Here is a 26,295-nt window from a genome sequence, read left to right on the forward strand (position 1 = left end):
GTTTATGGATGGATATGCTTTCGCATAATCCTGGTCCAGTATGAACAACATACAGACATAATTACAATATCTCAAAGTATTCAGAAGCACAAAGAAGTTGTTTCACAGATGGAATAAATCATGCCCAGTATCACATAACAGATCCTACTAACTAACCTTGATTCATGTTTGAAGTTTGAACTGCATCTAGTGCTAGATACCCTGGAACACAAAATATACAACAGTATTTCTATCCATGCAGTGATCATTTGTTTCACAGATGGAATAAATCATGCCCAGTATCATATAACAGATTCTACTAACTATCCTTGATCCATGTTTGAAGTTTGAACTGCAACTAGTGCTAGATATTCTGGAACACAAAATACACAACTGTATTGCTATTCATGCAGTGATCGTTGAACTTCAGTACTATTTAACATCACCGCAAGTCCACAGTGTAGATCAAACATCAAAGATCTGAATAACTTGTGCTGCATTGCACCAATATTCACCAGAAATTTTTTTAAGATATACATCTCAAGTGCTGCAGGGAAATATGTAATCAACAAGCTGGATAGTTCATAACTCAGAATAAAGAAAAAAAATGATTGGTCATCTTCTCCCGATTGATGTTTAGCATTCCTAAAAAAGACATTATATTCCCATCATACAGAACACAGCTTGAAATCTTTAGATCATTTAAGAGACAATGTTCAAACAATAGAAATTCATGCTTGTCCATCCTGTTAATGTTGAACTTAAGCATCAGAAAAAGAAAAAAGTATAACATGTCCATAACACAGATTATTACAGGCCTAAGTGTTGTATGTCATTATAATCTAAACTTTTGTAATAGATCTCCAAATCTGAATGCAGAGCAAGGCAAATGTAGGGCATGTCGGGTGTCCTGGATTCAATACTAATCTGAATCAGGCAGGACGAGTATTGGACTTAATATCCACCAATTATACAGGAAATATAAGCTCCTATCCAAAGTAAAAATAACAGGACACAAAGTATGGATAAATAAGAAAGCCTATAGAATATGTGCAGTAGTTAAGGTTTATGTCGATGCCAGGTTGAACTTCAAATTGGAACACAAGTAATGATGCATCTCTCCTCCTCCATAAACAAACAATAAGGATTCATATATGACATAAATAATGCAGGAGAACTTGTATCTCAAAATGGTTAGATCGCATAGTTTGCCAATGCATTACCCAAGCTAATAGTAGGTGAAAAACATAATAACCATGCAGGAACATAAGCACACAAGGTAGTATAAATAATTTTGCAAACTTCATTGAAGAAATATGAACATGGTCAAACTTCAAGGGAGGAGCACAACAAATGCACCTATAAACTTCGATGGAAACTTTACACGATCAAAGTACTAGCTGCCCCCGATTATCACAAGTACAATTACCAGCCGATACATCATTCTACTTCTTTTCTCCACACTGACATCAAACCATGGGAGCTATCTATGATGCAATCCTACTAAAACTAACATGCACACCAACAAGGATGAGACGTATCTCCAGCCACGCATGATCTAAAGCGCAATCAGGCTGGCAATTACAAGCACACCAACTATGAGAAGCAGCACCTTCAAGTACACATCAACCTGCTGGCCTTGCGGGGCCTGGCGTGGGAAGCCATACCCATGCCACCCATGGAAAGAGTGGCCATATCCATAAGGAAACCCTGCTGCAGGCCCATAGGCGGTAGCCTGCGGGAACCCATGCACCTGGAAGCTCAGCAAAGGAAACAGCCCTCCAATGGCGGCCGAGAAAGTGTAATTTCCCCACCGGCCACCAGTGACAGGGGGGGCGCCAGCACCCATGAACCATGGGTTCTGGTGCGGGTAATGGTTGTTGTGGTCAGTCTGCGGAGCCGTGGACGGCCGTTGCCCGGTCGGCCTGCTGGGGATCTGCACGCCGGCCACGGACCTCGCCCGTGGAGCGGCGGAGGTGCCACCACGGCCGTAGAGGGGGACGAGCTTCCCCTCCTCGACGACGGCCTTGCAGACGGGGCACTCCTGGGAGTGCGCGTGGACGTGGAGCCACTCGTAGAGGCAGGGCCAGCAGAAGAGGTGGCCGCAGAGGGTGACCACGGGGTCCTGCGCCAGGTCCAGGCAGATGTTGCACTCGAAGCTGCCCGAGTCCTTGCTGCCGCTGCCTCCGCCGCCGCTGTTGGTCCTCGCCACAGGCTCGCCGGCGCGGCTCGCCATGCCGCTTGAATCCGATCTGCAGGATGGGGAGATCACTCACTCAAGGCACGACACGATCCGACAAGAGCCATAAAAACAGGACGATCAGGAGCCTCCACTAGCGCAACCTAAATCCCCGAAATAATTTAGTAATCCTAATACTGGGAGGAACCGATTCCGATCCGACACCCCGATTCTACAGGTTGTGCTTTGAACAAAAAATAAATAAAATTATCCCCGCAGAAGAACGCTTAAATCCGACAAAGATTGTCTAATCTAGGATATTTCCAGATGCCGCCCACCGCGTAGATCGAAGGGAATGGATCCGAATCGGCAATGGAGCAGCCATCGAACAGGAACCGCTAGAGAGACGTACCCAAATCCGTGCGAAGAGAGCGGCGACCACCCGTTACCACCGCCCACCGGACATCACCGGAGCCCGAGGAGGAGCGCGCGGGAGCGAGGAGCCGAGCAGGAACGCTCCGGCGGCGCCTGACGGCGAGGTTGGGGGGAGGAAGAGGGTTCCCGCCTTGCCGGGAATGGATGTGCCCGAGCCGCCACCTCGGTGCGGGGCGCCTCTCGAGAGCGACCGGGCGGTGTGCGCGTGCGAGTGAACTGCTGGGAACGCCGTGTGCCTCGCCGTTTTCAGGTCGGGGGCGGGGGCAGCAGCAGCAGCGCGGGGTGTGGGGACTGTCTGATCGACATCGGATGGACGGTCAGGATTTGCGGTGGCGTGCTTTCTGCACCAACGCGTGGGTGGATTGATTCGGGAGCCTTGACAGCGCTGCTACTGCTAGGTGTGTTCTAGGTGCACGGTCGGCCCGCCGAAACTTCGCGCTCTTTTCTCCCGTTTTGTCTTCCAAATGACGCTGCTAGATGCTGACAGGACATGTTTCATCACTTGAGAAAAAAATGGAAGTTGGGTGAGATTTTGGAGACACTACTGTAACGAATTAAAAATGGTTGAAAAGATATTTGGGAACCATTAGTGCGCCCTCCGTGGTAAGTTGGTCATCAGGCGTGTTTTATCATAGGAAAAACTCAATCCAAGCGGGGGCTAAATTATCTCTTATGCTTCATGCCATGCCATTCCTTTATCATGGTCGCGGAAACCAGTTAAACTTTAACTTATTTATTAGTATAATTTAAATATTGTCTTTTGCCTACAATAATTGAGGTGGATATTGCACAATAACAAGAGAATGTGCAAATCTTTATTTTGTTTTGTGAAGCACACATTACATACACGATCACTTTTTTTTAGTAAACATACACGATCACTTGTATACACGTGGGCGTGCACACTTATAATGAATGCATGAGCACACATTGTTCAACCATTCTGAGTACTTCGAGAAAATTGTCCATGTTATATCTTGAGATTAATGAAATTATCGTTGTCGATGTCACTATATGGGCCGTGTAATTCAACATTGTCGTTAAGTGGCACCGGCGCTGCGCGCGCACGATCTACCTTTAAATATTGTTCTATGCAGAGATTTATTTTGTGATAATGCTTTATAAGAGGAACCGGAACTGAAAAAAAAACTTACGGTTTGGACTAGTGTTCGAGGGCGGACTGGCGTTTTTTATTGCACTAATTTCCACTAACGCGGCTGAACATTTTTGCTAGCTAGCTTACGCGCACAGTTGATTGACGATAAAAAAAATTGCATTATTTTCCACAAGGAACCAATAAAGTAATGCTAATGCATTCTAGACGGAGAGTTGCAGTGTTCTACACTTGACTCGTGGCGCGAGGCCGGCAAATGGTCGCCCGGGCGGGCATCAGAAAGCAAGACACACTGACGGACTGACTGACAGGTACCCCAGTGTAGAAAACTTCCCCAAAGTCACTGCACTTCCACATCACATGATTGATAAACGCAGAAAGCCGTCGCCGTCGCCGTCGTCGCTAGCACTAACTGACGGGCACCCGCGAACAAGCAGGCAGGCAGCGGCATCATTTTCTACCGAGGTAACGATAAGAATTTTTGCGCGGGTCAGCGACGAGAAACGTCGCGCACGCGCGGAGGAAAAAGGGAAGGCACGGGCGGCCTTGCAGGCAGGAACCGGGTTACAGCGTAGTAGCGTGCTGGGCTGCTGGCCATGCTCTGGAAGCAAAAGGAACGCCGCTCCGATCCATTGGTGCGTTGCAGATTTGCACCATCAGGTCGATCGTGTCAGAATCAACATCTTACGTTTGCGTGGAGATGCGTATGTGCAGAAGCTTAACGCCAAGTTAAAGAGAGACCATCTGCGTGCCAACTGTATTACTCGTAGTCCTTTCACTAGCTACCAGTGCCGAATCCTTTTTCGCCGCGGTGTACAAATTATCTGCACTGTATAGCCGTGACGGTAAAATTCATGTGTTGTGAGGAGATGAAACACCCAGTTGCTAGATAGGAGGATCCCCATTCAGAAAAGGGAAAAGTCTGTTTTTCAACCCTGAACTATCACGATAGTCCGATTTTGGCCCTTGAACTACGAAACCGGACATCCTACACCTCCAACTAACGAAACCGTTTGAAAAATAACCCTGGCTCAGCCAAAGTCGGTTTTGCTATAGTAAAATTTCCGAATTTCTGGAATTTCACACCTCTCTCAATTAAATAATAAAGAAAGCATAGTTAATATTGTCTAAAAATCATGATATTTTTTGAGAGGTAGATCAAAAGACAAGAAATCTATTTTGGCTAGATGTGCTACAATAAACATAAAGGAATTTGAATTATAAAATTTTAAAAATAGGTAGAATTCAAAATTCCTTGAATTTTTAGGTTAGCTAAACCTATGATAAAAATGCATTAAAAATATGATAATTCATAATTTTTTATCTAGTTTAGTTAGGTACTTTTTATTGGCCCAAGTTCTATAGAAAATTCATAAATTAAAATTTGAGGAATCAAATTTGATTCAAATTTGAGCATTGCGAAGGAATTCAAAAACTTTCATAAAAACTTGGGCTAATAAAAAATACCTTATTAAACTAAATAAAAAATTATGAATTATCATATTTTTATTTCATTTTTATCAAAGGTTTAGCTAACCCAAAAATTCAAGAAATTTTGAATTCTACCCATTTTTAAAATTTTATAATTCAAATTTTATTATGTTTAATGTATCACATCTAGCCAAAATAAATTTCTTGTCTTTTTATCTACCTCCCAAAAAATATCATGATTTTTAGACAATATTAACTATGCTTTCTTTCTTATTTAATTGAGAGATGTGTGAAATTCCAGAAATTCGAAAATGGTACTGTAGCAAACCGCCCTCAAAACAGCTTGCCACAGTGCTCGAGGGGGTGATTCGGACGGTTTTGCCAGTTCGAGGGCCTAGGTTACCCGGTTTCGCAGTAGAAGGTTGAAAAACAGACTTCTTGACTAGTTCGAGGTTGTAAAATAGACTTATCCCTTCAGAAAACAGACCATCATCGTCTGTAGGCTGTAGCACAATTGCACTGCAGGTGGTCTCACCCGTCCATTTTCATGCCCATATGCCGATTTGTTCGAGACCGATCACTATCCGTTGTGCTATTACCGGACGTGGCACGCGAATGCTGAAGCTCACGTCAAAATCAACCCCAAGTTCTAATACAGTTTTCTCGATGTAACCAAGTTAAAAAGTCGTAGTACTGTAGCCATTGCGCGTACCATTTCAACCGGTTTCTGGATCGGAGGAAAAATTCTGAGGATCACGTCACACTCACGCTAGGTTTCTTATCAACGTTACATATAGAATAATAATTTACACAGCAAGACGAGAAGAAAGGATTGGAGAAAGAAAGAACTGGGGAGCCTCGAATCGAACAAAGAAGCTAGTTCTGCAATCTTGCACCGGCAGGCAGGACGATCGCGAACCAGTACGCGTCGCATTCGCATGCATCCGTCAGCGTGCGACCACGCCGTCGCCTCCCGCCTTGACGGCGCCGAACCCGGCGCGGCGCGGCGGGTTCAGCGAGGGGGCAACGGCGCAGGCGCCGTCGGGGCCGAACTCGCACGTCTCGTCCTCGGCGATGGTCCCCATGGCCGCCACGCCGCCCTTCTTCCGCGCCGGTGCCCATGCGGCCGGCGCCGCCGCGCCGATGATCTGGGCCTTGCCGGCGGCACCGTGGTAGCTGACGGCCTCCTCCGCCGGCTCGGCCGCGACGCGGCGCTGGTGGCGCCTGGCCGCGGCCGCGGCGCGGACGAGGTCGTTGCCGTCGGCGCCGTCCGAGCTGACGACCCGCAGGCGCAGGGTCGCGGCGCCCACCCCGCCGAACCCGCGGCCCACGACGCCCGCGGACGACCCCGACGGCACGCGGCGCGCGCACCCGGACATGCCGCGCATGTACAGGTCGCAGGCCGAGTCGCACGCCCGCGACAGCGCGCGCACCGGCGCGCCCAGGCACCCGCCGCAGCCGCCGCTCTTCTTCTTCATCCCCCGTGCGCGCGCCGCGCGGACTTGGCTTCCGATCCCGAGAGAGACAGAGAGCGAGACAAGCACGGACACTACAAAGCTAGCGTGTCTATGAGGCGTGGCGACGAGAGGCTCGCGGCAGTTTTATAGCGCGGCCGGAGTGATGGAGAGAAGAAGGTCAGCGCGATGGCTACGTTGGCGTGTGTGTGGCTGTGATGAGCACAATGATGGGTTACCCCATGGGTGTTTCCACCGGGCTGCCTGTAAACATTTTTTTCTTTTCTTGAAACGAGCTGCCTGTAAACAATGTACCTGCTCGTCTGAACACGGCAAATTCGTCCCATTTCTTCCCCACCTGAATCGGGCAACGTCCAGGCTCTTTGAAGAAGTAGCGGTGATTTGCTTCGGAGATGATTGGCGTCTGTTCTTTGTTTAACGCTGTTTCGCTTGGGCAGATGGCGTGGCCGCGTGGGGCCCGCGGTTTTTTTGTACGGGCCGTGCAGGGGAATGGTCAGAATTTGGGCAATATTCTGCTGGAAATGGTGGGGGATTTGTCCACGGTGTGTGGGATCGGGTCGATCTCATCGGCGAGTTGTTTTGAGTTGAGCCGGCCAACGCGCGAGCGCGGCGGCTGATGGCTCATTGTTGCCCGGATGCACGCATGTGTCAGCCGAAGTTGATGGGTGCCCTCCACAGCAGAAGTGGGAAGTCTGATATAGTGATATCATTGTGTGTTGGCTGCAGCTCTTCGCCTCTTCTTCAACGCTGGCACGTATTGTAAACAGAGCTGTGTCAAGGATCAGCCATGGAAAATCAGGGGCCCAACTGAGGCTGTACTAATCATGCCACGTCAGATTTTTTTCTCGCGCCGTGAATTGGCCGCTCGTTCCCGAATCTTGAAGCGAACGGGGAAGACTTCAAACGGCACATCCGCGGCCATGTGCGACGGCGCGAGTGACTGCAGAAAGTGACGGCGTTTGAATTTGATTGCCGCAAGAAATCAGAGGGGAAAGAGCCGACTTCATTGTCCGTTCGTCCGACTACCCACTTGAGAAAACCAGAGGGACAGATCTGGTTTCATCATCATATGGCAAACCTATGGCAGGATAATGGAGAGGTGACTTCACTGTTTGTCTGTTTCATATAAAAAGAGGAGGACAAATATATTGCACTGCTAATCTAGAACCTTTAGGTGCATACTGCATATATATCTGGAAAACTAGCCTAGTGCTGGAAACTTGGAAAATTCTTAAGCGGCCATCCAATGAAAAAAATGGCCTGCTGTTGTAAACTTGAAAAGTTCACCGTCTACATGTGAGGTTTGCGTTACTATTGTGAGCAAAATTTCAAGTTCAAACTCAATCATATTTACGAGATTAAAGATGACAGTTTTTCAAACACTGCGAAAAAGAACAACGTACGTAGAAGGACATTTTTCAGATATTTGCATACACATTTTCATTTTGTTCATATCCCAAATGGGATTAAGTTTGAACTTGAAATTTTATGTGCAATCATAAAACATGGACTCACTTGAAGGTTTTTGAAAATTTCTATTGTCACAGCTCTAGCTTTACAAATAAAATGGTTTAAACGTACTATGTACTTAATTAAAATATATTTGAAAGATATTTAGTTTAAACATTAGTTTGGAAGCTATTTGTTCTTCCTTGCTCACTGATATGGTATATAATAAGCAAAAATAAAAATACTTTCTATCTTGACCACCATATAATTCTCGAAAATAAAAACTATACCAAAAGACAGAGAACGCAAGCACGATCTTTATCACAATTTATGATGGTAAAGATTTTTCGATGCCGGGACAGAAATTTTGATGCTTAACACAGGATCAACACAAAAACCTGTGGCGCCAGATCACGACCGTCGATTTTTCTTTTTTTTTTCGTTTTAATCCAAGATGCAACCGTGCCGAGCACGCAGTGATCATCGCCTGCTTTGCGGTGCTCCGTGCTCCCGTCACGCTCCCCGTTCTCCACTCTACCTACCGTCCACCGCTCCAGTGCTCCGCCGCCCTCCAGTCCGCACGAGCTCGCCGCGAATCCGCGATGTCATGGCTCGCGCGCTCCATCGCGGCTACCCTCTCCTCCGCCCACTCAGACGACGATGAATCCGAGTCCGCCTCCGGCGACAAGAGCCCGCCGCGCGCATCCGACCCTACCAGCGCTGACGCCGGGGAGTCAGACGAGCAGCCGGACACCCCGAGCCGCGGCGTCAAGGACGACATCTCGGAGCTGACCGAGTCCCTCACCCGCCGGTTCTGGGGCGTCGCCTCCTTCCTCGCGCCGCCGCCAGTTGAGGGCGAGACCGATGAGGGGGATGAAGAGGAGGAGGATGAGGCGGCGGCGGCGGCAGAGGGGCCTCAGTCGCCGCGGATCGACGGGATCCGGAGCGACCTGGCCGAGATAGGCGGCAAGGTGAGGACCGGCATCTCGATGCTGTCCAACGCCGGCGCCGTGGCGGAGATCTCCAGGATCGCGTCGTCGTTCCTGCCGTTCGGGCCCGGGGAGGAGGAGGGCCAGGTGGAAGGAGAAGCGGTTGGTGTAACAGAGGAGGTGGTGGAGTTCGTGAGTCACATCTCGAATCATCCGAAGACGTGGTTAGATTTCCCCTTGTTCATTGACGACCGGCGTGCGGATGGTAAGAACCAGCGCTTCAGATCGGTGTGCTTGAGCGGTTTATTGGAGTTCATCTGATTTATCGATTCATCAATAGTCAAGCCGTTTGTTTTTGTTAAGTCACTATATAGTAGTGGATAAGCGAATAATTGGATGGTTGACTTTTTGTAGCGTAAGCTTGTTCGAGTAATTAATCTTAATACTGACATTATGGTTTCAGGACTGTAACCTAGTTTATCCATCCTAACTTTAGCATCTGAACTCTAGTCCATATGATGCATTTGCTAAGCTTATGTTGGAATCACTGCCCACTGAGGATCACTCTTAATGTTGGAATTGAGTATATCCGCAGTCTGCTCATATTTACAACGGTTTTGCTGCGGATGAATTGTCTGAGTTGTGTTTGTGTCGGTTGTGATGTTGTACTTGTGTAGATGTTGGTTTAACGAAACCGCAGATGCTACATCATATATTTATCATACTGTTGATGTTTACTGTACTTTTACTCAAATATGCATACTGGGTCAGAACTGTTTTTGGAGTTGATAATTATAGGTTCAACATATACGAGTTGAACTTGAATGACATGGTAATATTTTGCATGTCATTCCATCATGGCATCATTTGTGATGTACTCTGTATGCCGCATACTCTCATGTTCTTTACTGTACCATATTGATTTCCTCAGGTCCGTACTTATATAATATGATATGCTTCTATGTGTTTAGATTTTGAACTGTCAGACGCACAGTATGGGCATGCAGTGGCTATTGAGCATCTTGTGCCAAGCCTGTCATACCTCAGGACTGAGCTCTGCTCTACCAATATGAGCGAAGCATGCTTTTGGAAGATCTATTTTGTGCTTCTCCTTTCGAAACTCAACAAGCAAGATGCTGAAATTCTTTCGACACCGCAAGTATACTCCTTTCCTCTGTTCTATTTTCTTTCTATTTGTGGAATTTTCCTTTCTTAATTGAGTATGGATTATCATTTGTGTTTATTGTGTGCACACAGACTACAACTATCGTTAAGAAACATCTGCATATAGACCTAGACTGGGAAGGAAACTTGCATAGATCTTAGCAGAAATCAAATTACTTATGGATTATGAACTAAAAATCAAACAATGGTCTTTTAAATGTAAGCTAATTTATCTGGAAACCATTTTGTACTCGCTACCTGTGAACGTTTAGTGGCGTATGGTCCTTTCTATGAACCAGTTCATTGTGAATAAGCTGAGCTGAAATTAATTGGTACAAACCTGGGGCTTTGTTTAATGGATCTCAAATTATCTGTGCAAAATTGGCTAGCTGACCTTTTATACACTTTATCTCATCCTGATCCTATTTATTACTCAAGGTGAGATTAACATTATCTGTAGAAAATTAGCAATACGGCTGCAGGGTACTGTACTAATACTGCTACTACCAGCTATTTATCTCATCCTGATCCTATTTATTACTCAAGATGAGATTAACATATGCGCATTCTTGCATACAGTAACAACTAAAGATTGTAGGCAGAACTAAGGCCAGCAGTGTTTTAAAGGCGTTGCCTAGGTGACGCCTAGGCGTCCAGGCGGACCCTGCTCGCCTTGGGTAACGGCCACGGCTTGTCGCCAGGCATACCCAGCTCACCTTGGGTCGCCTTGTTGCCTTTAAAACACTGCCCAACAGTGACATCGTAGTGTGATGATGCAAGCACATAAAGCCTTTGATGAGTATTGGATGATGTAGGCACACAAAGCTTGATGATTTCTTGATGCAGAATTCCCTACATATTTAACCTTTGTTGATCGACAACATTGTATATCTCCATTCCCAAGTTCCATCTGGCAACAGAGTGGGATTTAGACATGTATGTTCAATATTATCATTCTTTTGGATATTCTTGTGGTGGGGATAATTTTGATTTCTGAAAATCGAAGCCTTCCAAATCTAGTCAAATGTGCTTATGATTCATGAAACCACGAAGAATTGCATTGTTAACATAATGTTGTTACCTGTACTGCGACCCATGTTTGTCTGCAGATCACATATTCACATCATACTGCTGTTGGTATTCTCTCATAAAGTCAACAAGTCAGCATATATATACCATCCATAGAAACTATACTGATAACTTAATATATCTGATGATAAATGTAAACTTTGGAAATGCAATCTCTTGCTTCATTTTAATTAAGTAGAAATAGAAACTACAAGTGTGCATACAATACATACTTCTTGTTGGATCTGCCCTCCTAAAGTTATTCTATTTTGTGCAGATTCTGGAAGCAAGAGAAGAATTATTGCAAAGTTCACCAACAAAGAACAAACTATCACCAGAAAACAGGAATTCTCCCACCACACAACCTGAAGATAGTGTGATGTCACCCTCAAGCATCCAAAATGAGAGTGGAATGCCTGAAGCACCATCATTTGAAGAACCAACTTCTGCTCCTGTGCCAAAAGCTGAGGCTGACAAGCATCCAATTCCGACCGCTGACGCTGAAGTAATTGACAAGTCTGTAATTCAAGAAGAGCTGGTGGTGAAAACTGAGGTCAAGAGTTTACTCACGGAGAAGTCTAACCCATACCCTGCAGAGGATGATGATGATGAAAAAGAAGTAGATGATTGGCTACAGGATATGGACCATGTGTCCAGCAAAACAGGCAAAACCACTTCAGCTGGGGAGGAAGATGTATCCTTTAGTGATCTAGAGGATGACTAAGGGGCTGCTCTCATGCAGTCATCTAGTGGAGCTATATGGTGGCTTCATGAAGAACACTGGCTGCTACCGAAAAAGAAAAATTAATTTCGTAGCACTGGATTGCGGTAGCAGCAATGCAGGATCAGGATAACAATGCCTCTGAGCCTCCGAGGCATCCCTGTTGTATGTTGATCCATCTACGAAGTCGGTCTTTCTCTGTATATAAAGTTCCACACGCTGTTCTGTTTTCCTATTGTATCACTGCCCCAGCAAACTGCTGTTGGTTTGAGGTTCAAAATGTAATATATTAGAATCATCAATAGCTGTCAAGAATCATCAATAGCTGTCAACTATCGAGTATCACGTTACATGCTGATGTGTATACAGAGTTCCTTTTTTTCTTTTCGTGGGAAACAGAGCAAACTCTGCACGTCAGTTAAAGCAGGGTCATGCAGCTCCATCGTTTCTAAAGAAGGATGTGTGCGGAGATTTATCCATTTTTCTAAAGAAGAGATCGACAGGGGATATCTCCGGTTGCGCACGCATATTCACGATGGAATACATGTTATCTGTGCATTTTTGTTTAATGTTGCTGACTTTAAGTAAAGTTGAATATGCAAAAAAAAAGGTCACTGTTCTAAGTACGGTTGGACTAATCAAGCTCAAATACACTGATACACTATCTTGACAAACCAAAAGCATTTCCACTGATACAGACTGTCCAACCATATGGACTAAAACGGACTCAGACAGTGCTGTACTGCCGTGCATGAAATTGTTCTTCAAGAATGCCCTTCCTTGGCCACACCATATTCTTCGACAAGCTTCGTCACAAGTCCCATAAGATCAACAAATGCGCTGAACGATGCTCGCAGAAACCGAGCCTCTACAGCTGCGAAGTGCCTGAATTCACAAATCAGAGGACTGGAGTCTTAGCCTTGGTACAACAACGCATACACAGCCGTTAGAGAAGCCAGAACGGGTATACTAACACGGCAAGCTTGCTGCCTGATAGAGTCATCTCCCTCTTGACCTTGTCAGGCTGCAACTGAAATGCAAAGCCACAAAGTCACTGGCAACTATAATAGGTCAAGTTCATGAACGCAGGTGATCTTTTGTTAAAAAAGTACTAGTAGAATACAGCTAGTTTACCTCCTTGTCAACTGCTAACGTTTTGTAGACTATGGATGCATGTTCCTCAGACTCATAATCAACTTCAAAGTTGCTGCCAAACAATATGTCAGTGCTGCACTGTGCAGTCTATCCAGAAATCATTTACAATAGAAGCAAAATGAGTAGTAGGGCAGTAGGTGTAACATTTGAATCAAGTGATTGCAATTTTCTGACACAGTAGTAAACATCATCTCAAAATATCATCAGAGCACACTGTTGAAGGGCCGATCTGGAAACCAAGCACACAACTGATATCTGATATCAAGTTGCCTCTAGTCCATCAGTATCATATATAAGGCTGGGCTTGCCAAAAAAAAGGCTGGCTTGCCAAACTAGATCTTTGAACAACCAATTACCACGAGTGCACTCAGTTTTTTCCCCAATAATCATTCATGAAAATACATGAATTCCTATGTAATATATAGTTAATATTAGCAGAAATACACACCCAAGTTTGCATTGAGGAGGATTTGAGCTGGGTGGCGGTCTCGACATTCATCCACAAACCCCAAGTCCTCAACCATAGAAAACATAAACATGCACGGTTCCATAATGCCTAATTCATAAATTTGAGCAGACAACTCACTGCTTCACTGGGTTTTCATAAAGCCATACAATATTTGATGACTTGTGCTCTTTATAAAAATCCCACTTGACCCTTGTCAACAAAAACGGTAGCATGCCTTGTATCGTAACTTTCTAAGAAAATCCTATATACATCAGTTTATTCTCTTGCCTCAGCGGTTAGCACTACTGTTTATCGCTTTGGATTACTTGATAGTTTAATTGCTATTTTGATGCTACTGCTGATCCAACATATTGGTTACTGACATGCAAATACTATCCTCCTGCTAGAGTGCTAGCGCTCGGTTATGCGCTGCTTCATCGATATTTCACGCTATTGTTAGTTTGCTACCCATAGATCCAAGAGTCATTTTCTGCCTAAGCATGAGTGCATGACGTTACTTCTTTCAGGGCATCCGTCGAACACAAAATAAGCATCCAGAAATAGAATCACTCTGCAGGCTAGCGCAGGGCACAGAAGTCAAGTAAGTCAACAGCAGTCGCACTGCACAAATGAGCCGTTAAGGCACTTGCCTGAGCAAGGAAGGTACCTAAGCATGCGAACAGACAAGGCTGGGCTGCGATGGTATGCTAATCTGACTGCATCGACACCCGGCCGGCCAAGGAGAGAGAGCGGGAGAGGGGCAGGGAGGGAGGACTTACGAGGTGAAGTCCCAGCCGCCGGAGGAAGATGCTGGTGGAACGGAAGCGGCAGCCATCGCGGCACCGGGCGGGCGGGCGGTATGTGGAATTGAGAGGTCCAGACGCGGCACGCCGTTCGGACGCCTGGGCGCAGCCCTCCAGACGACAGACAAGTATTCGATTCGAGGGGGAGGCGGCGCTCGGAGTTGAGGTCGCGAAGCCGGCGGCGAGGCGTCGCGTCGGGGCTGGCGGCTGGGAGTGGGGGGAGTCCGCCGGATCGGACTACTGGCTAGGTGGGCCGGGTTAGCGCACGCTCATTTGAGATGGGCATGGGGCCTCATCTTGTTCTGGATGGGCCTATTGTGTCGTAGCACGTGACAGCCCAGCTCGAGGAACGTAGGTTGATCCTGACGAAGACATTGACGCTATAGTGTGGTGCGCCAAATGACGAACAATGATTTTAATAATGCACCTATCGTATACTAAATTGATGCGTGAAAATATAGGTACTGTCATAATTCTATTGTCTTATGCTGCAATATCAATAAGGTACTGTCATAATTCTATTCTAATTCATAATTAATTTAAAAACAAGTCTGTAATAGTACTCAAATTGTAATACTAAACGAGTGTTCTAAAGCACCAAATCTAATTCAGCTAATCCGCTAATTAAATTAAATTGTTATACAATATCAACGGATTCATACGGAAGTTACCGGTAGATCACAAGTGAAGAATTTGGCAGAGCTTCGCCGCTTTTCTTCTCCTCACCCCTATCTTTTTTCTGAATTTTTAGGCTCAAATGAGAAGAGAATAGCGGCAAAGGCTTATATAGGGTGGGAGAACCCTGTCGCCCGTTGGGTGGGGGGGCGACAGGCCCCCTCCCCCGGGCCAGGGCCCTCTTTGCAAATTCCAAAAAAAATTATATTAGGGTCCTGTCGCCCGTGGTTTGGGCGACAAGACCCTGTCGCCCCCCATAGGGCGACATGGGGATATTTTTGAAATATTTCAAAACGGACATATATTTTTGAAATTTTGATTTTTTTTTAATATAAAAAAGAAAAAGCGCGACCTGAGGAGCTTCAACCTTCAGGCCCAGCCTGCCTTAAATCACCCAGGACATGACGACTGACGATAACATAGCCGCAATTCAGCATCACCAATTCACCATCGCACAGGAAAAATCACGCCGATTAACTAGTCCCGCGTGGATTGTTGCGAGATGCGACACAGGAAACGAATCCCCGGACGGCGAAGCCTCTTCTCTCGTGTATGCAGAAAGCGATGCCAAAAAAAACGCTGAATGATGCTGATGCAAGATAGAAGAAACAGTTATCGATCAAATAGGTTAAGGTTCCCATAAACCATATTTGCCCCCTTGCATTCACAATTTTTTACAAATTCATAAATAAGTTTATTTCTGATGCACCAGCGCACAACTCCTTCCGTTCGCTGGGTTCATTGGACAATTTTCTGTCCACAAGTGAGAGTAGTACAGGAAACGAACAAGTATCACAGTATCAGTAATTCAGTATGCACTCGTAGCAATTGCCCAAATTACATGGATCCCAACAGTATCCTCCTTTGATGGTAATCTGTCAACCAAGAATAACCCACCTAACCACTGAAGATTCTTACAAAAGAATTAGAACCCCAAGCCTTTCACAATCCAGAGCCCCGAGCCATATATCTACATTCTACAATTCCAGGTTCCACCATTTCAGTATCCCTGACGAACTATAACCCCTCATAATCGAAATCAGGTATCCTCGTGTAGTCGTGTATGCATCCAGTAATGTGCCATGCTGCTCTTCACCTGAAGCGCTCTTTTGCTGGCATGGCCCGCTCCCACAAAAATAAATTCCGACACTCAGCCTTCTATCACTCGATTTGCTCGCCGATTAAATCCAGACCAACAACCAAGAATGAGACCCCTTGGAACAGAAGGAAGTAGAAATGTATGCCTTGGACCGAAAGCAGGCTCCGAGCTGCAGCTGTTAAGAGAAGGAAGGAGAGTGCTAGCTCCTTCCTGTATATCCTATTGTGTTTCTTCTTCATGGAGTCCCTTTTTATATGTGCTGACTCCTTTGTTAGGGAATCAAGGTTGGGTGCAGATCCCACTCTTTGTTGCTTAGATTGCTTCTCAACAAGGGCAACAAGATCACCCTCAGAAGAACGGCCTGATTTCTTGGTGACAACCCACTCATAGGCGCTCCCAAGTTGGAACAAACCAGAAATCATGGCGTTGAATTTGGTCACTGACATGGTATTCTCAAATAGAAGATAGGGAACAATAAATGGAAAGGATTTGGGGGCTGGGAGGATGTTCAACAAGGACATGGTTGCTGGAATGTAGCACACAATCCAAGCAGGAAGCTCAGCTTCTGGAATAAACATTGTCACGGGAAGGATGATGCAGAAAAGAGTGAAGGAGTAGAAGGGTAAAATAAGTTTGCGAAGGAGAAAGAAAAGAAATATCAGGTTGAATTTCTTCCAAAAACCAATCTGCGAAAAAAGAAAAAGAAAGGTCAGCCACAGTCCAATGATCCAAAATTTGTTACCTAAAAAATGGGAAGAAAACATGCTGATCAAATGCTGAATATAAAATGATATAGACCTGAATCCCAGAAACCAAAGCCAAAGAAATATACACATCCTTAAGTGCTTGAAATGTTAGTGATTATCTTTGTATTAAATGTTATTTTCTGTGTTCGGCTGGCTGGTGCCGATGGCTGGTGCTGATTTTTTGTGAGAGAAAAGTACTGCTGACTGGCTGGTGCTGGTTTTGTGTGAGAGAAATACTGTTGGCTGGATGCAGTGAAGATGAAGCGAACAGAGTATTGTGGACAAGCCCAGATTTTATTTTTGCACATAAATTCAATTTAACCAAGATTTACTTGTAGAAAACTAAATAAACTTCACTGCAACATTACATAAGACCAGGAATACAAAAATGACGAACCTCAAGTGGAGCGGGACACAGTAAATCAGAATGTCAAATTGGAAATCTAGTTGCGTGTTAAAACAGAACAAAAGAATAGCCAGCACTGACGCAAGAAATAATCTACCCAAAAGAATTTTTTTGTCTATATCTCTTTTCTGTTTCTTCAACATAATTCAAGGTTTCATTTTCACACAAGGGCTTGAAATTGTGACTTGTGAGGGACCAAAACAAGAATGATGCAAGTTTCAACATAAGGAACCAGTTCAGTCTTGAGAAACTCATTGAGTCCATCATTCTGAATTATCACATTGGTTGTGGTGATACTACGATTTATGAAAAGGGTTCTTAAGAGTTAAAATTTGTTATTATACTGAGCAATCCAAATTTCAGAACATGCATACAAGAAAAGGCCCATACCTTTGATTTAATAATATCCACAAAACAGAGTCTGAACAACTGCATGGGACCAGAATGCCATCGATGTTGCTGCTTTCTATATGCTTCATATGACTCCGGCAATTCACACTGGCACTGAAGGTTAATCGTGTAACAGAATTTTAATTGTAATCACGTCTGAACACAAAATAAAATATCCATAAGGCAGTATAAAATTTATGCAGGTACCTCAACATCATTAAGGAACAGAAACTTCCAGCCTTTGAGGTGTGCTCGGACAGCAATATCCATGTCCTCCACTGTTGTCCTCTCCATCCATCCACCAGAGTCCTCAAGTGCCTTAATTCTCCACACTCCTGCGGTTCCGTTGAACCCAAAGAAATTGAGGAAGATCCCATTAACCTGCTGCTCCACCTCAAAGTGGAAGCACAGGTTAATGTTTTGCAGTCTAGTTAACAAGTTTTCATCCTTGTTGACAAAAGACCACCTAGCCTGAACTAATCCAACATCCTCGTTTCCCTGAAAGTCCCACACACAGCTGAGTCAGACAACAGAATGCGCATAGTCATCCTTAGATTAAAAAAAAAATGTAAGCAAGATGTCCAACAAACCTTGAAATGGGGCACAGTTCGCTTCAGGAAGTCTGGTTGGGGTTGAAAATCAGCATCAAAGATAACAACAAACTCATAATCTTTTACATAGCTGCAGTTCATGGCTGACTTGAGATTTCCAGCCTTGTAGCCATCACGGATCACACGGTGTCGGTACAATATGCGAACGCCTTCACGTTGCCACTTCTCCACCTCCTCCTTAATAAGAGCTGAAGTGGCAGCATCATCAGAATCGTCTAGCACCTGCACCAAGAAGTTTGACCTTGGCCAGTCCAGACTGCAAACAGCACCAATAGATTGCTGGTACACCTGCAAACATATAAATCAAAGGAACGGGAAATTTTGTTAGAATTCAAAAAATAACTGCACACATAGTTGATACTAGTTCCCTGCCTCAAGATTGTTCAAAATGTAATTAATCTTGGCCTCTTCTGAAGTAGTAATTTAGTAAACCGTTAAAAGATGCAAATGTAATAACGATTAATTTTAACAGTTTCCTCCTCCAAGTCTAAGACAAGTACAGCGTGTGGAGCTCCTGATTTTTTTTTTCAACTTCTCAAATGTGTTTCCTCCTCCAAGTCTAAGACAAGTACAAAGTGTAGTATTTAGAATCCTCCAGCACCCCACCCCAAAAACCGACTTTAATTCTCCCTTGACCACAAGCTCCAATCCCAGAAACGGATCGTTAACAGTAAACCCACCAAACACTTGGATAACAGAAAAAACCTAACCAAAAAATGTCGGTAGCAACCATGTGTCCATGTCGAGTGCTTTCTGGATTTGGGGGTGTTGCCAGAAATCGAAACCGTTTCATTCTATTTCTAAGCATCACTCCAATCCCCAAATGATACCTATAGAACCCTATATTTTGCATTAGTGGCACTAAAGCCAAGATTCCTCAATCTAAACTATCCTGTCCAGTCCGCACAATTGCAGCTTCAGAACCGAATCTTTCGATCTCTGCAACCACTAATGCGGCTAGGGCACTCAACGCCCAATCCCCAAATGCGACGTTGAACACATTCCAACAAAGGAATCAGGCAGAGAATCGAATATTTTGTTTGCTTTTTCCAGCTCACCTCCTTCTCGTTGCACATTGGAATCTGCACGAGCACCATGGGGAACTCCCCGGCGCCGGCCTCGACGTCGTCCGAACCTTTGCCGCCGGGCTTGGGCACAGGCTTGATGCCCCTTAGCTTAATCCAGAGGCAGCCGAGGCACAGGAGAAGACGGTCGGCGCTCTGGATCAAAAAGAGCACGACGCACGCGTTCGCCAGGAACTGCAGCGCCGGCGCGAGGTACTCGAGGCGGATGCGCACCCAGGATGCGTACCCGGCGGCGAAGAGCCCCTCGAAGGCCAGCAGGTCGGGGACGTCGACAGCGAGGTGCCAGCCCTGGAGGTGCGCGGCGACGTCGACGGCGAGTAGGAGCATGGACAGGAGGAGGAAGGCGCGGAGGAAGCCGTAGAACCTGGTGCGCAGGGCGGGGCTCTCCCCGGGAGGCGCGGCGCCGGCGTCGGCGTCGGTCCGCCCAGCCGCCACACGCCTCCGCGCGGCGGCGGCCACGGACAGCGCGGCGGACGCGGCGCCCGTGAGCTTCCCCGCGGCGCGGTGCGCCTTGAGCAGCAGCACCCACGTGATCTGGCGCGCGTTCTTCCCGCGCGCCGCCTTGCCGCCCGCCGCCTCCGACTGCGGGACGGCCCAGCCCGGGCTCTCCATCTTCACCACCACCGACGTCCCGCCGCCACCCCGCGCCTCCCGCCCCGACCACTGCGCCATTGGCACCTGGGCAGCACAGCCCAACCCCAGACGCCGCCGCTTCTGGGCTACCCCCTCCCCGTCGGCGCAACACCTCAGTGCATCAACGAAACCCTGTGGCCGAGGTGGGAGGGGGGCAAGGATTAATACGAGCAGGGACAGTGAGGGAAATGCTGGTGAGGTAGGAGGCGGCCGGCCGGACACGACCCCACGAAGAGGGAAGAAGCGGAGCGCGCGCACGAGGTGAGGGGGAGCAGCCGCAGGCAGCAGAGCGAGGAAGGAGGAGGAGCTGCGCACCACGTCGCGGCGGGGATCCAATCCGCCTGAGCTCGGGACAAGTCCCACCTTTATGAGCCCCTATGATTAGCGCGACCACCACCTCCTAAATCTTAGTAATCAATTTAAAACACCATCTTTTCCTTTCCTGTTTTTTTTTTCTCACCTTCCGCTTCTGCTTCCAGGCTTCCAGCTGGAGAGCAAGCACGGGGACTACGGGAGACTGAGGGCCGGGTGCTAATCCGCTAATCGGCTCAATCAATTAACTAATCGGATCAATCAATTAACTAATCCGGGAAGCGTCAGTTCGGCCGTCAGGCCTTCCCCTTCTTCTTTGTCTCGGCTCCTGCCTCGGTTCGCCGTGGGGCCGCCGGGGACGGCGAGGGCGTGCGACGAGCGACGGACGCAGCGCAACCAACCGCGCACCGGCAGCACGGCAGGCAGCGGAACCGACGGGGCACGTGAGGTGCGGGCGAATGATTCGTCGCGTGGAGCCGGGGCTGGGGCTGTCGGTGGCGACCCCACAACGCTGCCCTAGCCGGCCGGCATCTGGTAACCGGTGACTGCGCCGCACGACGACGTTACGGCCGCGGTTGGGCCTGCCAGTCGCCAACCGCCGTTTACCCGTCCCCTCCGGAAAACCCCGGGGGCCGCGGCTCTGTCGGTCGTGCCTGCGCCTGCGTTGCCGGGGCGGTTCCCGGAGGCCGGCCGGGGCGGGCCCGGAGGAGCAAGCGGACGCTGGTGGTCGCCTGCTCCGTGCTCCGGGGGCTCCGCGGAGCAACGAGACGCATCGGCGCTTCACGTGCTGGATGGAGCTCGGCAGATCGGATGAGATCGAGCGCGTCCTCGGGCATCGATCAGCAACTCGGTGCGATTCTTGGCGGATCGCGGGATCGATCTACAAGCTCTGGAGTTAGTGAGTTACTGCAGGCGGGTTGTTCTAGCATCATCCACTCCCCCAAACGGGCATCAATAATTCGGGCCGGCCGATCGCCGAAATTACAGCACGCCGTCCATGGACCGAACCCGATTTGATTGGGGGAGGCTGCTTTGCAGAGGGAGTACAGACCAGGGTGCGACAGCACAAAAACGGATTAGGCCGTGTTTAGTTCCCACCCCGTAAACCCAAAAAAACTGTAAACGCATTAAAGTGAAAAAGAATTTTGCTAATTTGAAGTACTAAATGAAGTCTATTTACAAAACTTTTTGCATGGTTGGGCTGTAAATCGCGAGATGAATCTAATGAGCCTACTTAATTCATGATTTGCAACATTGATGTCATAGTAACCATTCGCTAATTATTACTTAATCATGGATTAATTAGCATCATTAGATTCGTCTCGGGATTTACAACACATCTGTGCAAAAAAATTTATAAATAAACTTCATTTAGTACTTCAAATTAGTAAGATTCCCACACAAAAAATTTTGCGTTTACAGGAAAACTAAATATGCCCTCAAAGTTGCAGGCGAGTTAAAGCCGGGGCGGCACTGGCAGTGGTGTGGGCGTCCTGCGGATGTTTTCTTCAGGCCCTGTGCAGCCCTGCGGTCTGCAGGAGCACACCCAGCGAAAGCAGCCACTGTGCGTGCTGGCTAGATGACTACGAAGCAGACCACGGTATGGCCCGTTTGTTTTCGATTATAAGCCGGTTTTTTTTATGGAAATAAGGGAGAATGACATCCAAATGCCTTGTTTATTTTTTGATTGTCTGGGCTGCCGCTTACCTAGAATTTCAGATACAACGTGAAACCCGATTTTGGTCAACGCATCGCAAAACTCACGCACGGGAGAAACGAGCGATTTTTCTCCCCGATACCCCTCCTCCCACGATGCATGCCCCGCCGCCCCTTCTCCTGTGCACAGCCACCCCTCTCTAGCTCGGGCGTGCGTCTCCTTGCCGAAATTTTAAAAAAATCAGAATTGCCAAATACTTAGCTTATTTAGATATCCAATTCTCCAAACAACTAGTTTATATCAGAATTTTGATTCTTAGAAAAGCAAGTTCCAGAAAAGTGGAAACAAAACGGGTCTGTCGTACCGGACCCAAGGTGAATTCTATGGTGAGATTTCATGCTCCAAAAGGTGATTCAACCACCGTTTGGACTTGACTCCAGAAGTTGGCAGCAATTGTGCCTCCAATTCCACGCGTCCCTGCGAACTCCTCGAAGCCTCAAACGGCATGGCGGACTCCATCTTGGCGTGGTCAATCGTCGTCCAGCAACTGGACTTAAAATTATTAGTGCAGGAAAAGAGGCGCTAACTTTTGTCAGTAAGACAAACAAGACATGTTTAGACAACGGAAATACACCAAAATCAACTTTAGATTATACATACTCTATTCGCTGGGTTGGAGCTGGTGGCTGGAATGGTGTGAGAGCAAAATACTGTTGGCTGGCTGGTGGCTGGAAACTAGTGTTGGGGTAGTGTGAGGAAAATAATGTTGAGCTGGAGGCTGCTGGAGCTGCCGAACAGAGTGAGAGGAGTCCTGAATTTAATAATCAACAAGTAGTCCAACAGAAGAGGACAGGGGGCGATCAGGAGATCCGATCAGGGAAACAAAGATCAAACATGGAATCCGTCCCAGGACATGGTTTCAGGAAACGGAGCAGAAAAAAAGAAATAGTTTAGTGCTAATGCGAAGCCATGGCCACCAGATCCCGGTCTGATTGACCACTTGGCTGGACCGCAGAGATGTTGCATGGCGTTGCATGCTCGATCTATTGAAATCAATTTTCGATATCGAAGTTGGAAGGATAACGTCCCGTGGTTCCCAGCCAATCTCTGAACGCAGCACATTGCTGGCTGGATCCATGTGGCGCCGTTCCTGAATGTTTGAGCCCGGCCGGCCCTCCATGTTGTGGACGAGTACTTACTACAGGTAGATCGAGCTAGAGGGACCATGCAGCTTCTCTGTCCATCAATTCTGTTCGTGGCGCAAAGAAGACCCTGGTAGTAGCCATGAAAGGGGAGCGATAATCCAAATTTGTTTTAGGGACCGATTCGTCCTCATTATCTTCGTGAAAATGACAATCCGATCGAAGTGCAGAGAGCTGTTCCGTAGGCGCGCTAGAACATCATCGATTTTTTTCCTCCAAGTCAAACACGAAAAAAGGAGAGAGATCTTCTTCTGCTAAAAAAGACAGTTGCGAAAAGGCAAAAAGTCTGGCCTGTTTGGTTTATGCTACGTTAGGAATTGTAGCAACTTTGACTAATAATTAGGGGTATTAAATAATGACAGTTTACAAAAATAACTTCAGAATCCATGTGCTAGGAACCTTAAAGAATCTAATGAGACATTTGCCCGCGTGATTCGAGGTTAGTTACTGTAGCACCACTGTAGTCAATCATCGATTAATTACTGTCATTAGATTCGTCGCGAAAAGTTACACACATCCCTAAAAAAATTTTGCAAATAAACTTCGTTTAATACTCCATATATATAAAAGAAATTTGTGCTAGGAAGTAGCACGGAGAAACCAAACGGGACCTCTGTCTCTCTACCTCTCAAAGGCATGCAGAAAGCAGAAAATGGCGAGGCAAAAATGTACTAGAAACAAGTCACCTGGATTGGATCTTGCAGGTGCTCCGCTGTGCCCAGGCAGAGACAGATTCCCCCTGCCCCTCATCGACAGCACCACCCATGCCATGCCTCCGTGGGCTAGTCATGTATGGTTCTTTTGACCACTAATTAGAAGTATTAAATGAAGTCTAATCACAAAATAATTTTTAAAATTATAGTACTATAGTATGTGCTGTAGTTAATAAGGTATTTGACTGTATGATTAGATAATGATTAGGGACGATTACTATAGCATCACTGTAGTCAATTATGGTGGAACTTGGCTCATTAGATTCTATTCGAAAAGTTACACCCATCCGTAAAAAAATTTCGCAAATAAACTACGTTTTGTACTCTATGCATGCATTCGTTTTTTAGTGACAAAGAAACCAAACATGGCCCTAGTTCTCCATTGGTCGCGCCTGGTAGATCCATGGGCCTCGGTTTGGGACGTACAGCAAGCTGGACATTGCCAGGTGCAGCCAGCCGCGCCCGTGCAGGCACAGGCACCTGTGGACTGTGGAGCCTGGATGTCCCGTGGACGAATCTACGGTGTGGGCCGCGCATTGGCCTGGCCAGGCCATGTGTGGGTGTCCGATTGGTATCGCGGTGCAGGTGCAGTTCAGGTTCATCGGGCAACTAGTGAGAAATGTTCAGGTTATCTTTCTTCGCTGGGAGACGCCCACGCATCGCATGGGCATGGGCATGGCAGGCGCGCTGCAAACCCGGCCCAGGGAAGCACGCGTAGGGCAGCACCGCCAGCTCGGGCTGGGCAAATTTAACCGAGAACCGAGGACCGAACCGAATTAACCGAGAACCGAAACCGACAATTTCGGTTCTCTGTTCGGTTCCTAATTCTGAGGCACCGAAAATTTCGGTTCGGTTCGGTTCTTGAACTCGGTTAACCGAGGAACCGAGCCCATATGCCATTAGCCCCACGAAGCCCAAAATGGCCCAAGCCGTCGGCCCATAACTAACCCTAGCCCACCCCACCAGGCGCCACTGCGCCAGCCGCCAGGCTCCCTCGGTCCCTCCCGAGATCCCCCACCCTGACCCCGCCGGCCGCCGCCCCCTCCACAGTCCCCACTCCGCCGACCCCCACCGGCCACCGCTTGCCCTACGCCCATTCCGCCGGCGGCCGGCGCTACTGTGTCCGCCTCCCCCCGCTCCGCCGGCGGCCGGCGCCGCTGCTTCCGCCTCCGCCAGAGCCCCCGGCTCCCTCCCTACCTCCCGGCGCGGCGGCGCCACGCCCGGCCGCCGCCTCCCTCCCTCCCTTCCTCCCGGCGGGGGCGACGGCGCTGGTGCGCGGCCGCGAGACGGGGCGGCGGTGGCAGCGCGCGGCCGCGGGAGGGCGCGACGGCGGTGGATCGACGGCGGCGGCGCATCGACGACAACAACGGTCTCCGCGCGCTGTCACTCCGGCGGGCGGCGGCCAGCGCTTGCGCGAGGGCGGTGGTGGTGGCGCCAGCAACGGGCGAGGAGGCGAACGGCGGCACTGGTCGGCGCCTGTTTTTTTTTTGATTTCGTGAACCATGTTGAGGTGGCTCGGTTAATTCGGTTATAACCGGAACCGAACCGAAAGAACCGAAACCGAATTTCCTCGGTTCCCACTCCTGGAAAGAACCGATCGGTCCCTATTTTTTTAGAACCGAATTGTGAAAAAACCGAAGAACCGAACCGATCGATTCGGTTAGAACCGAATGCCCAGCCCGACCGCCAGCGGAGGAAGCGAGCACGCACGCACGCACGCGATCAGATCCAGACGTGCTCGAGCCGGTGATCGCGCACGTCGGGCGTGATCGTACCTGTTCCTTGCACGCACGATGCCTTTGCCCAGGCCCCAGGGCCATCCATGATTGCTACGTACACTCCTGTCGCTGTAATGATGAATCGGGCGTACGAGCAGCATTGCTGAAACAGTAGGTTTGGAGTTGGAGGCGTGCTTCTGGTTCGGGTCGATTGGTGGTGATCTGGATCTGATGCTGGTTCAGAAAGTACACGGGAGGAATTCTTGCCGTCTGCGGAGTTTCCATGGCCATCGCTGCGCTGGTCTATCTGATTCTCTGGTCCTGAACTCCTGATGGATGAATGATCCGTCTCATGAACGGAACGGAACGGAAGGAAACAGGCCGTCATCGTGATCCCATCGTGGGCTCACTGCTCCCGGGCGGGATCCAGGACGCAGGCCACCTCTCGGGCGGCCCGATCGAGACCTGCTTGCGCTACTCGTTCCCCATAAGGCTCCTCACACGGTCACACCTAAGTACTAGTATATAGTATTCAGAAAAAAGAAGTACTAGTATATAATAATTTTCTGATCTACTACTAAGTACTAGTAATTTTCTCAAAAACGAAAGTGATATAAACGATTGCTTTTTTTAAAAAAAACAATCGGTAGGAGATTTTGCGTGAGTGACTACACAACAACTGAACGCCGTTTTGTTTT

At 47.7% G+C, this 26,295-nt stretch overlaps 5 protein-coding genes across 5 annotated transcripts; 1 reads left to right on the plus strand and 4 right to left on the minus strand.

Moving 5' to 3' along the window:
- Positions 1–1,262: 1,262 nt before the first annotated feature.
- Positions 1,263–2,816, minus strand: LOC120708162 (E3 ubiquitin-protein ligase RNF185-like). Its single transcript, XM_039993283.1, has 2 exons — positions 2,571–2,816; positions 1,263–2,231 (listed from the first exon to the last, which is right to left on the minus strand). The coding sequence occupies exon 2, from the start codon at positions 2,213–2,215 to the stop codon at positions 1,538–1,540; it is 678 nt and encodes a 225-aa protein (XP_039849217.1). The 5' UTR covers positions 2,216–2,231; positions 2,571–2,816; the 3' UTR covers positions 1,263–1,537.
- A 2,989-nt stretch (positions 2,817–5,805) lies between these two features.
- LOC120710758 lies at positions 5,806–6,702 on the minus strand. Its single transcript, XM_039996348.1, has one exon. The coding sequence runs from the start codon at positions 6,614–6,616 to the stop codon at positions 6,086–6,088; it is 531 nt and encodes a 176-aa protein (XP_039852282.1). The 5' UTR covers positions 6,617–6,702; the 3' UTR covers positions 5,806–6,085.
- Positions 6,703–8,538: 1,836 nt separating this feature from the next.
- Positions 8,539–12,300, plus strand: LOC120708163. The gene is made up of 3 exons (XM_039993284.1): positions 8,539–9,256; positions 9,963–10,150; positions 11,501–12,300. Exons 1-3 carry the CDS (start codon positions 8,665–8,667, stop codon positions 11,945–11,947), a joined length of 1,227 nt encoding a protein of 408 aa, XP_039849218.1. The 5' UTR covers positions 8,539–8,664; the 3' UTR covers positions 11,948–12,300.
- Positions 12,301–12,473: 173 nt separating this feature from the next.
- LOC120708164 lies at positions 12,474–14,601 on the minus strand. The gene is made up of 4 exons (XM_039993285.1): positions 14,327–14,601; positions 13,079–13,151; positions 12,919–12,974; positions 12,474–12,829 (listed from the first exon to the last, which is right to left on the minus strand). Exons 1-4 carry the CDS (start codon positions 14,380–14,382, stop codon positions 12,709–12,711), a joined length of 306 nt encoding a protein of 101 aa, XP_039849219.1. The 5' UTR covers positions 14,383–14,601; the 3' UTR covers positions 12,474–12,708.
- Positions 14,602–15,795: 1,194 nt separating this feature from the next.
- On the minus strand, positions 15,796–20,384 carry LOC120708165 (probable xyloglucan glycosyltransferase 1). Its single transcript, XM_039993287.1, has 5 exons — positions 19,336–20,384; positions 18,257–18,565; positions 17,874–18,164; positions 17,667–17,780; positions 15,796–16,810 (listed from the first exon to the last, which is right to left on the minus strand). The coding sequence occupies exons 1-5, from the start codon at positions 20,032–20,034 to the stop codon at positions 16,187–16,189; spliced, it is 2,037 nt and encodes a 678-aa protein (XP_039849221.1). The 5' UTR covers positions 20,035–20,384; the 3' UTR covers positions 15,796–16,186.
- Positions 20,385–26,295: the final 5,911 nt, after the last annotated feature.

This window comes from Panicum virgatum, chromosome 5K, assembly GCF_016808335.1.
Source record: "Panicum virgatum strain AP13 chromosome 5K, P.virgatum_v5, whole genome shotgun sequence".
Lineage (NCBI taxonomy): Eukaryota > Viridiplantae > Streptophyta > Magnoliopsida > Poales > Poaceae > Panicum > Panicum virgatum.